Source organism: Papio anubis, chromosome 11 (genome assembly GCF_008728515.1).
Source record: "Papio anubis isolate 15944 chromosome 11, Panubis1.0, whole genome shotgun sequence".
NCBI lineage: Eukaryota > Metazoa > Chordata > Mammalia > Primates > Cercopithecidae > Papio > Papio anubis.
In genome coordinates this window covers 28,154,366-28,167,269 of record NC_044986.1, presented here as the reverse complement: position 1 = coordinate 28,167,269, position 12,904 = coordinate 28,154,366, and the positions used below count along the sequence as shown (strand labels likewise).

Sequence of the window (12,904 nt, the reverse complement as noted above, 5' to 3'; positions counted from 1 at the left end):
CTTGACTTACTGTGTCCGGGAAACTGATGTAGGCTGCATCCAAGATTTCCCTGCAGCTTGCTTAGTTCCATTAGTCAAGTGGAAATCTCATAACTAAATAGTCACACAGAGCTTTGTCGATTTCTTGCCAGGCTCAGTGGATAATATGTGACCTGTCGCACATGAGGGATTCTCTGTGGGGAGGGATGTAGCTCACAGCCTAGGCAGGGCATGAGGTATTTTTCTAAGGGGCCTTGCTGTGGGCTGGCTCTGTAGATTGGATGAAGCACAGAGACAGAGAAGTCAATCAGCTGCCTGTTGGATTTGTGGGGCTCTGAAAGGCCAATTTGCTGGGATTAACAGAGGTCTGGCTTAATAAATGTGTCTGCTTGTCTAATATATTTGAGTAAATGAACCTTAAAATACTTGATTTAATTTAGCATTGGGCACCAGATATCAGTGGCTGATGAAGAACTCAAGAATCCTGTTGAGTGTTCCAGCTTTGCAAGGAAGGTAAAATCAACCATGCTGCCCTAACAGCTGATGAGAAACAAAAGCAATTTGGAAAACAAAATTAGCTCCTGCCATTTCCCCAACACAAGAGTCTGTGGCTTGCCACCTGGGGACCAAGTGTTCCCATTCAGCACAGTTTGTTTGCTGTGGCTCACTGCCCTGACTGGCTGGCAGGAGGGCACATACTCTCTTACTTCAGATGGCATTCCCTTTGCCCTGCATCCCTGCACCCTTGCTGGGCCCTGGATCTCCTAGGGAAACAGCCAGATGGAGACAAGATCAAATCTGCTAGGACAGGAGGAATTCCATTCCTCTCAAAAGAGATTCCATTGCCCAGGACAGCACCAACCCAGTGAATCTTAAGAAGAGAAGGCAGAAAAAGGAGAGAGGGCCATGTATACTACTGAGAGCTGAAGAAGATGAGCTGGAAGTAGTGAAGATTCTCTAAAGAGAAAACTATTAAGGGAGAAAAACGCCTGGTGGTCATAGGTGGGAAAAGATGAGAAATAGTTGAAGGCAATAAAACAAGACGGGAAGCTGAAAGAGCTGTGCAGTGAACATCCACATACACACTACCTGTGGTCCACCATTAACATTTGCTATGCTTGCTCTATCACATGTCTATCTGTCCATCCTTCTGTATACATCTATTAGTCTATATTGACATTTTATTCATTTCAAAGTAAATTTAAGACACCTATATTCTTTGTCCTAAATGATTCAGCTTGTGAATCGTTAACTATAGTTGAATATTTCTTTACACTTTTACCCCTGTGGGGGTATAAATCCTATCAACAATGGAATGCAAAATTCAACAGTGTGTACTTACTGAGTTTTGGAAAGACATTCACCTGTGTAATCCAAACTTCCTGAAAGTCCTCTCATGCCCCTTCTCAGTCAATCTCCAGCCCAGTCCCCCTTCTCAGTCTATCTCCAGCCCAGTCTCCAGAACCAACCACTATTCTATTTTTTCATCATAAATTAGATTTGCTGGTTTGGGGATTTATCCATACTGATTATACACACACACACACATACATACACAAACACCAGTTATACATATATATCAGTATTTATTTATTTCCTACTAAATTTCCTGCTAATGAATTCCTGGGCTGTTTCCTATTTTGGGCTGCTATGAATAAGCCACTATGAACATTTATTTTTTTGTTTGTATACTTGTGTCCTTCTTTTCTCTTGACTAAATTCTTAGGGTTGTAGTTGCCAAATCATAAAATATACATACGGTACAATCGATGGAGGATTTTTCTTGGCCCCTTCACTGAACTCGCAGCAGGGGCACTCCCTCTACCGTCCCACAGTGCTCAACCCCTTGTGGGAGGGAGCATGTGAGCGAGTGAGTGCGGGATCTGGCCAGACTCTCCGGGTGCTGACACAGGAGCAAGCTCCATGGAGGGCCCATGGCCAGACCAGGTGTGTCACCTCAGGGGGAACACAGCAGCCCCAGGTGAGAGTGCTTGCAACCCTGAAGCCTCAGAGGGGGTATTACGGTGCTCCTTTAGCTCCACCATCCGTGGACAGTGGCGTGTTAGCAGCTCAGTTGGCCCCTTGCCTTGTCATGTAGGGCAGCTGCCCTCCGTGCTGCGAATAAAGGGCCAGTGTGACAGTCTTTCTGGGGACCCACACTCGGTGGGTCTGCAGTCCAAGAAGAATGAGGTCACATGGACAGTTGAAAGATGGTGAAGGCAGAGAATTTTACTGAGCAATGAAAACAGCTCTCAGCAGAGAGGGGAGCTGGAGAGGGGACAGGAAGGGCAGATCATCTCCTCCCTGACTTCAAGTCAGGCTGTCTCCTCCCAGAAGTCAGGCCGTCTTCTTCTCTACCAACTGTGTCTGGAATCTTTACAGACACAGGATGGGGATTGTGTGCTGATTGATTTGTGAATATGCAAAAAAGGATCAAGTGAAGACACCACTCAAAGGTGGGCATGACAGTGTAGAAAACCAACCAGGAAAGGGTAGGTATATGTAAAATAGGCAAAGGATAGGGATCAATCAGAGAAAGCGCGCCAAACAGGAAGACAAGTTTTCAATCCAGTCCAAAGGTTTGACTTGTAAATTGGCTTTCAGGCTTTAAACTGTCTTTGGCTTGGAGGTGGGGTTTCACTGGGTACCCCCCCTATCTGCCTAGGCATTTGGCTGCCTCCTGTCACTATCACACCACTTTGGAAAAAGTTCTTGCAATTTCTTACAAAACTAAACATTTTCCTAAATGGTTCTACCATTTTACATTTCCACCAAAATTCTATGAGTCCTAATTGTCCTGCATCTTCAATATTACTTGATAGTATCATATATATAATATATATTATGATACTATATATCTCTAATGAGATGTGTGTGTGTGTGTGTGTGTGTGTGTGTGTGTGTGTGTGTGTGTATAGCCATTCTGTTGGGTGTTTAGAGATATCTCATTTTCTTTTTAAAGAATGTAGCAAAGGTAATGAAGTAATTGAAGGTTTTCTGTCAGATAAGACCTGATGGGCTGACCAGTAGAAGCTAGAAATTTTGCCTAAATCCATTTGTCAATGCAGCAGATTCTGATTGCTGAATGAGTCCCCACAGATCACCAGATCACCTAACCCAAACCACTCATTTAACAGATAAAGAAGTAAGGGCCAGAATGGGGACAAACTTTGCCTCAGGATATTGATTCAAACAGTAACAGAGTGAGTTTCAAGTCACTGTTCTAATTATACTAGAAATGGTGACTCTGTGCCACACATGTTGTTATTCCCTTATTCCATGGCCCTGATTGACATTTGCTATGCTCAGCCCAGCTTGACTTTAGCTCCCTTCTCCAAACAGGACTATAAACAGCCACTGTTGACCCTTTGGATTTTATATGCATGTCAGAACTTATTTACACTTCATTCATCGATTAATTCAGAAGGTCACACTCACGTAAGTGTCATCACCCAGTCATAAGTATGGGAAAAAATGCCTGAACTCTGAGGTTTGTCCTTAGTTAAGGGAAGGAGTATATCTCTTTCCATACTCCCTTTCTTCTTTCATTTACCAAATAGAATATAAAATATGTCAGATGCTTAGGACAGTGTCTGTAATCCTGCCCAGCTCCAGCCATCAACCTGATCATAAAACAGAGCTATAGAATTTTAAAGCAGAAGAAATTAAATTATTGTTTCAAAGGCCCAGTTGAAAATTCTGAGCTAGAAAGGAATTTTATTATTACAGTAGGGACACCATCTGAAAGCTGCGGCTGGGAGCCTCTGCAGGGTTTTGTACACATGCATCCAGGCCATACATGGGTATGCTGTGAAGGACTGTCCTGCCCCACTTAAAGGGCAGCTCTGTGCATTCCACAACTGGCTACATTACCACTCTCCATCCTGCTGTCATCCTGACACAAAGAGAGGAGAGGGAGTCTGCTCATCTGCCCCTGTGATATCTCTTTATCAGCTGCCTTAGATCAGCCTTCAATTGTTACATCTTACTTTCCAAACAACAGAGAATTTGAGAGGGCACTGACTGTAAGATGCCCACTGAATAATGACTCATCATTCTGAAGATTTGTACTCTCTTCTCTCCAATGAGCATCTGCTTTTTAATCAAGCTTCTTCTTTCCAGGAAAATAAAATATATAATTAGAGCTGACCCTTGAACAACAAGGGTTTGAAATGTACAGGTCCACTTATATGTGAGGTTCTTTTTTCCAAGAAATACAGTTAACCCTCCATATCATCAGGATCCACATCTGCAACCAAACTTAGATTGAAAATATAACATTTGCAGAATGCAAGACCTGCAGATATGAAGGGCCTACAATGGGATTGGAGTATGTATGGATTTTTGTATACACAGGAGTCCTGGAACCAATCCTTTGTGAATTCTGAGGTATATCTGCATTCTATTTCTTTCTTCATCTTTGATAAATTCCTATCTGTTGTGATTATTCAGGGAAAAAACAGAAAGAGAAAAAGATTAATAAATGATCACAAATATGTATGTTTGTGTATTTTCCAACCTATTAAAAATGGTAAAAATCCCTTGCAATGGAAAACACAGATATAATAATATAAAAAGTCAGTAATCTGATGGCACATCTAATTTATGTATATTTTCAGCTCTATGAAAGGCAATGTGTGGCTGGGTGCAATGGCTCACGCCTGTAATCCTGGCACTTTGGGAGGCCGAGGTGGGTGGATTGCCTGAGCTCAGGAGTTCGAGATCAGCCTGGGCAACACGGTGAAACTCCATCTCTACTAAAATGCAAAAAAATAGCTGGGTGTGGTGGTATGCACCTGTTATCCTAGCTACTAGGGAGGCTGAGGCAGGAGAGTTGCTAGAACCCAGGAGGCGGAGGTTGCAGTGAGCTGAGATCATATCACAGCACTCCAGCCTGGGTGACAGAGCGAGGCGACAGAGTGAGACTCTGTCAAAAAAAGGAAAGAAAGAAAGACAATGTGCCTAAGGTGGGCACTACAGAAGTAAATAACTATGTGATCACTTCTCAGAAAGGTTTCATAATCCAGTGGAATATAGGATGAAAATATAAGTGACACCAGATACTGGAGGAGACGGGAAATGATCTCCTATTCCCAAAACCCACAGGAACAGGTTACCAAAGCTGTTTCTACTTTGCCCCAGGAGAAGGAGCAGAATGACATGCAAAATCCAGGATGCCCAGTCTTATCCTTATTTCTAGAATTTAACAGTTTGTAACATGTTTGAAGTAGACTAATACTCTTCCTAGATACTGGAAGAGTAATCATGGTTTTAAGAAACTGTGTAAAGTGTGTTTGTTTGTTTTCTTTTGCAAGTTAGGATGACAGTCTGAGAATTTCAGGAAAGGAAGGAAAGTTGATATCCCACACAAGACTGAATGAGTATTGTTACTTCTTCTTGTAGCCTCTCATCACTTTGGACAGCAGCATTTCCTTCACATTCCTTGCAGAGGGAACCAACACCATCACAGTCCAGGTGGCTGCTGGGAATGCCCTTATCCAGGACACAAAAGAGATTGCAGTTCATGGTAAGCCCTGAAAATTGTTTTGTGATGCTCCTTCCCACTCAGTTAATTGCCTCTGCCCACTCTCCCTACAATCATTGAGTGTGGTGGAAATTCCTCAGGCCTTGGGAAAATGACATAGGTCAACAGGAAGCTTCCAAACCTACCTCCAACCTAGAGATTGAGGTTATAAGAGATGTATACCACAATCAGCTATTTGTTGTCCCCTGTGTTATGTCTGCCTCACAACGTGTTTGGGGTTCTCATTAGACAAAGACACCTACCACAAATGGAAGGAAATGCAAGCTGGAAAGACTGTCATAGAAGGGGCTAGATCTTTTGTCCTGCCGAGGTATCTACAACATATATGCAGGACACACTCTTTGTGAGATGAGGACCAGCAATTTCCAAAGGTCAGGAGTCATGATCCCTGCCTTGTAGGATTCATTGCTCAGTTAATGAGAGGACTTATTTACAACTGATGGCTTTCTTGATTGTTGGAGATTTGAATATCATTTGCTGCAAAACTGGATAATAAGGCTAAGAATGTAAGTTAGGACTAGGGCGGAAGAGTGGTGAATAGGACTACTATCCTGTTCTCAACTCTGGAGAACCATTCTTAAGAATATTATAAATGAAAGTGCCTCAACTGCCATTTCACACAACCTCTCCCAGGTCCTTAGACACAACCACTATCACTGTGGTTTTCTAGGAAGTTAAGTGAAGGCTTGTGATCCTCTGACTCAGATTATGTTCCTCCAGCCTCACACCAGGTAAATTCTTTTTCCTACCTTTCTGCAAACTTGCTTCTCAGGCTCTTCAAGGGGCACATGGAAGTTTTGTGTGTTTCTTTCAAAGTAAACATTTTAATTGAATTGTAAATGTTATACAGAAGTGTGCAGGGCACAAGTATTTAGTTTTATGAATTACCACAAAGTGAATACACCTGTATACTCACCAACCGGGTCAAGATACAAAGTTTCAACCTGTTTTCTAATCCTCAGAGGCAGTTTCTAGCACAATGGGCAAAGGGATTAAGGAAGGAGAAGTGAAAAGACTCCATTCCAACCAAGCCCAAATTGTTAATGCTTTGTGTTGGCTCTGCATGGTGCCACCTACAGGAGCAGAAGTCTCCTTCTGGACTTCTGGAGTTGCGTATTTGTCTTTCATTTCAGAGAATATACAGGAAGAAAGGCTTAAGATCTTAGGCACTAACAAAACTGGTAGGAGCACAAATCTACTTCTAATCACCAAATTGTACTTTATTTCAGAAGTCAGGAAACAAGCTGAGAACGAGGAATTCTAGCAGAAGCCTGGTGAAACAGTAGATGCTTTACACAGTGGTGTAAAGTGGTAGAAAGCACAGTGGTGGTGGAGCCCCACACCTGTCACACCCTCTCTCTTCTCACTCTCCTAGCCTCACCTGAACACTCTCTCTCCCTGCAGAATATTTCCAGTCCCAGCTTTTATCATTCTCTCCTAATCTGGATTACCACAATCCTGACATTCCTGAGTGGAGACAAGATATTGGCAATGTCATCAAGCGAGCTCTGGTTAAAGTAAGTTGGCTTTATATTTGTTTAAGTTCTTGCAAATAAAGAAAAGAACTAGATAATGTGGTCCACAATACATTGGCATGAATTAAAACTGCATTCCACAATTAGATAAAGATTATTTATCTGTAAAAAGAGAGAGAAGAGGCTGGGCGCAGTGGCTCACACCTGTCATCCCAACACTTTGGGAGGCCAAGGCAGGCACATCACATGAGACCAGGAGTTCGAGACCAGCCTGGCCAACATAGCAAAACTCTGTCTCTACTAAAAATACAAAAATTAGTAGGATGTGGTGGCGTACACCTGTAATCCCAGCTACTCAGGTGGCTGAGGCACGAGAATCGCTTGAACCAGGGAGGTAGAGGATGCAGTGCGCTGAGATTGCACCATTGCCCTCCAGCCTGAGTGACAGAGCAAGACTTTAACAAAAAAAAAAAAAAAAAGAAGAAGAAGAAGAAAGAATTGTAGAATTAAAAGGGAGGAGAGAAGTATAAAAGAGAGTCTAGTTCAATGTTTGAAGAAGGAAACCGGCCCAATGTTTATTATGAATTTTTCTGAGACAGGGGCTTGATCCCATTAATGCACTAATGGATGGACCACTCACTGAGTTTTTGCTAATATTATGCACTTGTCTGCCTCTTTGTTCACCAAGAGGGTCTTCTTAACCAAACATTTATACTCACAAGACTACCATTGGCCACAGATTGCACTCAGAAGGCTACAGGCCAAGAAAGAGAGCATTCCAGCAGGGTAATAGAATTACAGAGTTAATCCAAGGTCAAATTTGCCTTAGAGAAAGTAAAAGGGTTTTGTTAAACATTTTCTCAGAGGTAGGCACTAGAATATATTGATGAATAAAACATGGTCAATTGAAATGTAGAAATAAGTCTAGTGTGTAAGCAGCTCTAAGCTAGAGGCATGGCCAGCATCTCTATGGGGCAGAGAGAACAGTGTAATTCACGCTATCCAGGGACATGAAGACTTGGCACAGATTTGCAACTCAATAAATACTTGTTGAACTCTTGGAAGTCTTTGGAGAGAATACTTGAACTGTGTTTGCAAGGATAAATGTCAGTTAACAGGGGCAGGATGGTGTTTGAATGAACAGCATGTGCAAAGTCATGGACTATTTAAAGAGTACAGCACACTTTGGGAGGCTGAGGCGGGTGGATCACCTGAGGTCAAGAGATCAAGACCATCCTGGCCAACACGGTGAAACCCTGTCTCTACTAAAAGTACAAAATTAGCTGGGTGTGGTGGCGTGTGCCTGTAGTCCCAGCTCCTCGGGAGGCTGAGGCAGGAGAATCACCTGAACCCAAAAGACAGAGGTTGCAGTGAGCCGAGATACTGTGCCTCCAGCCTGGTGACAGAGCGAGACTCTATCTCAAAAAAAAAAAAAAAAAAAAAAAGAGTACAACATATCTGGGAAATGGAAAAGAGTTTGGCGTAGCTAGTTTGTAGGTTATAGGGCAGGTGCAGCTAAAATTGAGCTAGGATGCTTATGTCATATTGTGTAGGGTCTGAGAGACCAATAGAAGCTTGGCATCTATTCTGAAGGCACTGGGGAGTATTTAAAGTATTTTTTTTTTTATTTCAGTAAGAGAATAGGTTTATATGTCAGGAACCCATTCTGGTGGCAATGCAGAGGACAAGCTGGGGTAGGAAGGGAACATAGTGGGGGAGACATTTCACAAAAGATGACCAGCTAAAAGATCACTGAAGTTATCTAGGCCAGGAATATAAGGTGCTCAGGAAGAAGAGGTAAAGGCTACTTAAAAAGGGGAACAATAGAACTGGTGACTAAGGAAATGTAGTGTGGGTGAGAGGGAGAGAGAAATTCTCTGATGACAAGAGCTGGTAGGAGATGGCCTTACATTAATCAAGATAGGGACTGTGTAGGAGAAGCACGCTTGGGAAACAATAATGATTTGACTTTTAATATAAGTCTGGAGCACATGAGAAACAGTTGGGTGAAGATGACCAGGAGGATTGAAAATATGGATCTGAAGATGAAGCAGAGGTTCATGCTGGAGGGAGAGATGTAAGAGAAGAGGCTGTGGAGGTTGTGAGGCTCTCCAAAGAGGAGTTGGGGAACGAGGCAGACACGCTGCTGGTGGTTCCCCAAGGCAGAGGAGAAGGATCCAGGAAGGACATGGAGAAAGAGCTGACAGAGAGGAAGAAGAATAAATAGAAGAGAATGACATAGGAGCATTCCTGTATGGAGTGGTCTGTAAGAGTAACTACACTTCAAATCTTTTTACAAAGAGACTGTTCATAGAAAGAGATGAGAATGAGGGCCGGGAGTGGTGGCTCATGCCTGTAATCTTAGCACTTTGGGAGCCGAGGCAGGCGAATTGCCTGAGCTCAGGAGTTTGAGACCAGTCTGGGCAACACAGTGAAACTCCATCTCTACAAAAATAAATGTTAAAAATGTAGCTGGGGATGGTGGCGCATGCGAGTAGTCCCAGCTACTCAGCAGGCTGAGGCAGGATAATTGCTTGAATCCAGGAGGTGGCGGTTGCAGTGAACCGAGATTACTCCAGTACACTCCGCCCTGGGCAACAGAGTGAGACTCCGTCTCAAAGAAAAAAGAAAAAAAGAGATGAGAATGAGATTGTTATGTATGCTGTGTTAGTCTGTTTGGGCTGCTATAACAAGGTTCCATAAACTGGGTGGCTTATAAACAACAGAAATATATATCTCACAATTCTGGAGGCGGGGAAGTACAAGATCAAGATGCTGGCAGATCTGATGTCTGGTGAAAGCCTCTTTCCTTATTCAAAGACAGAACCTTCTTGCTGTGTCTTCACATGGTGGAAAGGGCAAGGTGGCTCTCTGGGGTCTCTTTTATAAAGGCACTAATCCCATTCATGAGGGCTCCACCCTTATGACCTAATCACCTCCCACGTCCCCACCCTGATACCATCACGTTGGATGTTAAGTTTTGACAGATGAATGGGGGTGGGGGGTGCAAAAACATTCAGATCATAGCATATGTCTTTGGTTGCAAGGCATCCAGAATTGGGTTGTATTATGTATGGTTATATTCATTAAAAACATACTAGCTTTTTAGGAAATAACTTGGTAATTGCAATAATAATCATCAGTTGATTCTCAGGCCTCAAATCTCACAAGGACCAATCACTCATATGTCCCTTTGGTTGGGTTAAATGAATCTAGATACATTGCTCCAAGGTCCCTCTAAGGGTCTTGATGGACTGACACTCCCTGACATTGTTCTTTCCTGAGACAAAGGGTCACACCAGTCAAGGCATTAATAAACTCACCACCCCACCCCTTCACTGCATTGGGTGATTCTCTGCATTTCACCCCTTAGTCTGGCGTCCTGAGACTTGCTTTAAGGTTAGGTGAAGGCCCCCAGCCTTATGGACTTGGGCATTGAGACTTAATGCTACTCAAGATCATGCTTTGAAAGGATGCTGAGGCATCTAGCTCACCACCTAAGGGTGTTAAGAGGATGCCTCCCTGGTTGGTGGACTCTTTAGGCTTGTGACTGCTGCTTCTTACTTCCCTGCAGGCTGGCTCTTTCACTTTTCTTTATCACATCCCTGAGAGTTCACTCCAATCTGTAAGCCTTATTCCAAATAGGAATCAGAGCTGAGCAAATAGAAAACAACCAACCCCTCCACTTCTGTTCAATCTTCGATCTAGCAACTGTTTATTTAATTTTTACTGTGTCAAGCATTCTTCGGAACAGTGAGACCCCAGACAGAAATATCTGGGCAATCACACCATAAGAACCTGTATTAGTCCATTCTCAAATGGCTATAAAGAAAAGCCCAAGACTGGGTAATTTATAAAGAAAAAAGGTTTAACTGACTCACAGTTCTGCATGGCTAGGGAGGCCTCAGGAGACTTAACAATCATGGCACAAGGCACCTCTTCACAGGATGACAGGAGAGAGAAGAGTGCCAGAGCGAAGGAGGAAAAGCCCCTTATAAAACCATTAGCTCTCATGAGAACTCACTATCATGAGAACAGGAGGATGGGGAAACCACCCCCAGGATTCGATCACCTCCACCTGGTTCCTCCCTCAACACCTAGGGATTCTGGGAATTACTATTCAAGATGAGATTTGGGTGGGGACACAAAGCCTAACCATATCAGGGTCTATCTGAGAAAAGACTGCACCAGACAGATGTAATCATGTGTCACGGTGGACATGATCTATATCTCTGAAATGCAGTGGATGTGGTCCTTTGGAGGTGTTTGGGGTGGGAGGCTAACGTGGAGGAGATCACTGCAGATAGAGGTAGTCAGGGGGCACTTCTTGGAGGATGCGGGTATTTCACCTCATTCACAAATTATATATTTGGATTGGCAGAAGAGGTTTGGGATGGTGTTCTGGATAAAAGATCTTCAGGAGACACATGGGAAAGAACAAGCTTACCCTTCACGGGGGAGAACTCTGCATCCTGTTTTCTTTACAAATTTGCCTTCAGACAGAAGCTGACTTTTAAGTGTTTATCACAAAAGCAATATCATTCTTTTACTAACCACTCAGGAATAGAAAAATCCACTCGTGTTCTCAGCCTCTTAACAACGTTTAGTATTTTGTTATTTTTTCTTCTATACATTTGTATTTTTATAGAGTTGTAACCGAAGAAATGTAAGGAAATAGACTGGAATGCAGCTATCATAAGTATTTTTATATGTTGTCTCATAGTACTCATTATCATCTTAATGGTAGCATAATATTCTATCAGGTGATTATACCAGTATTTACTTAATTTTTTGGAATACTGGAGGTTTTCCCATTTATTTGCTAGTATAAGTAATATTGTATTTTTTCCTGCATATGGCTTTTCCTATATTTTGGATCATGTCTTTAGAACAAACTCACCAAGTTACAGTTACTGACTGAAGGGTATGAATATTTTTATGGCCTTTAAATTAAGTCTTTCAGAAAACAAATTGGCAATATGTATCAATTTCTAGCACTGCCAGCGCCAAATGAGGGAACTTCCTTCACTGCAGTCTTACCAATATTAGCTATTACACTTAAAAAAATCCTGCTTTAATAAGTGAAAGCAAGTGTTGCTTGGCTTTCTTTAAATTTTCATTTTCCCATGTTTGTTTATGACTTCTTTTTCCTCATTTGCACCCAGCCTGTGTTTCAGCCAGACGTTCTAGCCCTCATAGAAAAAATGGAAAATATGAGAGGAACTTTTGCAAATGTTCCCAGCAAATAATGTTTTAAAAATCATTTGTAATACCATTCTAGTTTCAGTAAAAATGTATGTAAGAGCAGAGGAGGTGGTGAAACTAATAATGTTTTACCTAGCAGATCTAAGGGAAAAACTGAAAGAAAGCCTGAATGTATATTGGAGCCTGTGCCTAAAAAGCTGCATTTGAAAAACTCATATGAGCCCTCTGGCAGTGCACACTCTGCTCTTGTCATTGATTGGAGGAGGGCTGGTTCCTCCACAACCTCTCTTTGTCTGAACATCTTTGCAGGTAACCAGCGTCCCAGAGGACCAGATCCTCATCGCCGTGTTCCCTGGCCTCCCCACTTCAGCAGAGCTTTTCATTCTCCCACCCAAGAACCTGACGGAGAGGAGGAAAGGCAACGAAGGGGACCTGGAACAAGTAAGTGAAAGCAAATCTGGCTGGGACCCTTGCCTGCACCCTACGCCCTGAGAGGGCACAAAACTGTTTTCAGCAAGAAAGGGAGACAGGCTCTCTTCCATTGCGCCAGCAGCCAAGGTTTTGAAGAGCAATCACCTTTACCCAGAGTAAATACAGGTGCAAATAGACTGGAGCATTCAGCTACTCAGGAAGGAATGGCACCCCTGGCATTATTCATTCCAATGTCTGACATCCCTGTGCCAGCTCATGTCTCCCTCCC

General features: G+C 42.8%; 1 protein-coding gene across 2 annotated transcripts in view; it reads left to right on the top strand.

Annotated features, from left to right (window-relative positions):
• SORCS3 (sortilin related VPS10 domain containing receptor 3) overlaps positions 1–12,904 on the top strand; it is a 611,216-nt gene that overhangs the window by 586,683 nt on the left and 11,629 nt on the right. The window contains exons 21-23 of one of the 2 annotated variants that reach the window (XM_017944309.3): positions 5,383–5,506; positions 6,929–7,041; positions 12,514–12,645. In XM_017944309.3, coding sequence (XP_017799798.1) covers positions 5,383–5,506; positions 6,929–7,041; positions 12,514–12,645 — 369 coding nt within the window. Of the gene's footprint in view, positions 1–3,321; positions 4,714–5,382; positions 5,507–6,928; positions 7,042–12,513; positions 12,646–12,904 lie in introns of those variants that run through there. The other variant, XM_031652096.1, reaches the window with a different exon arrangement.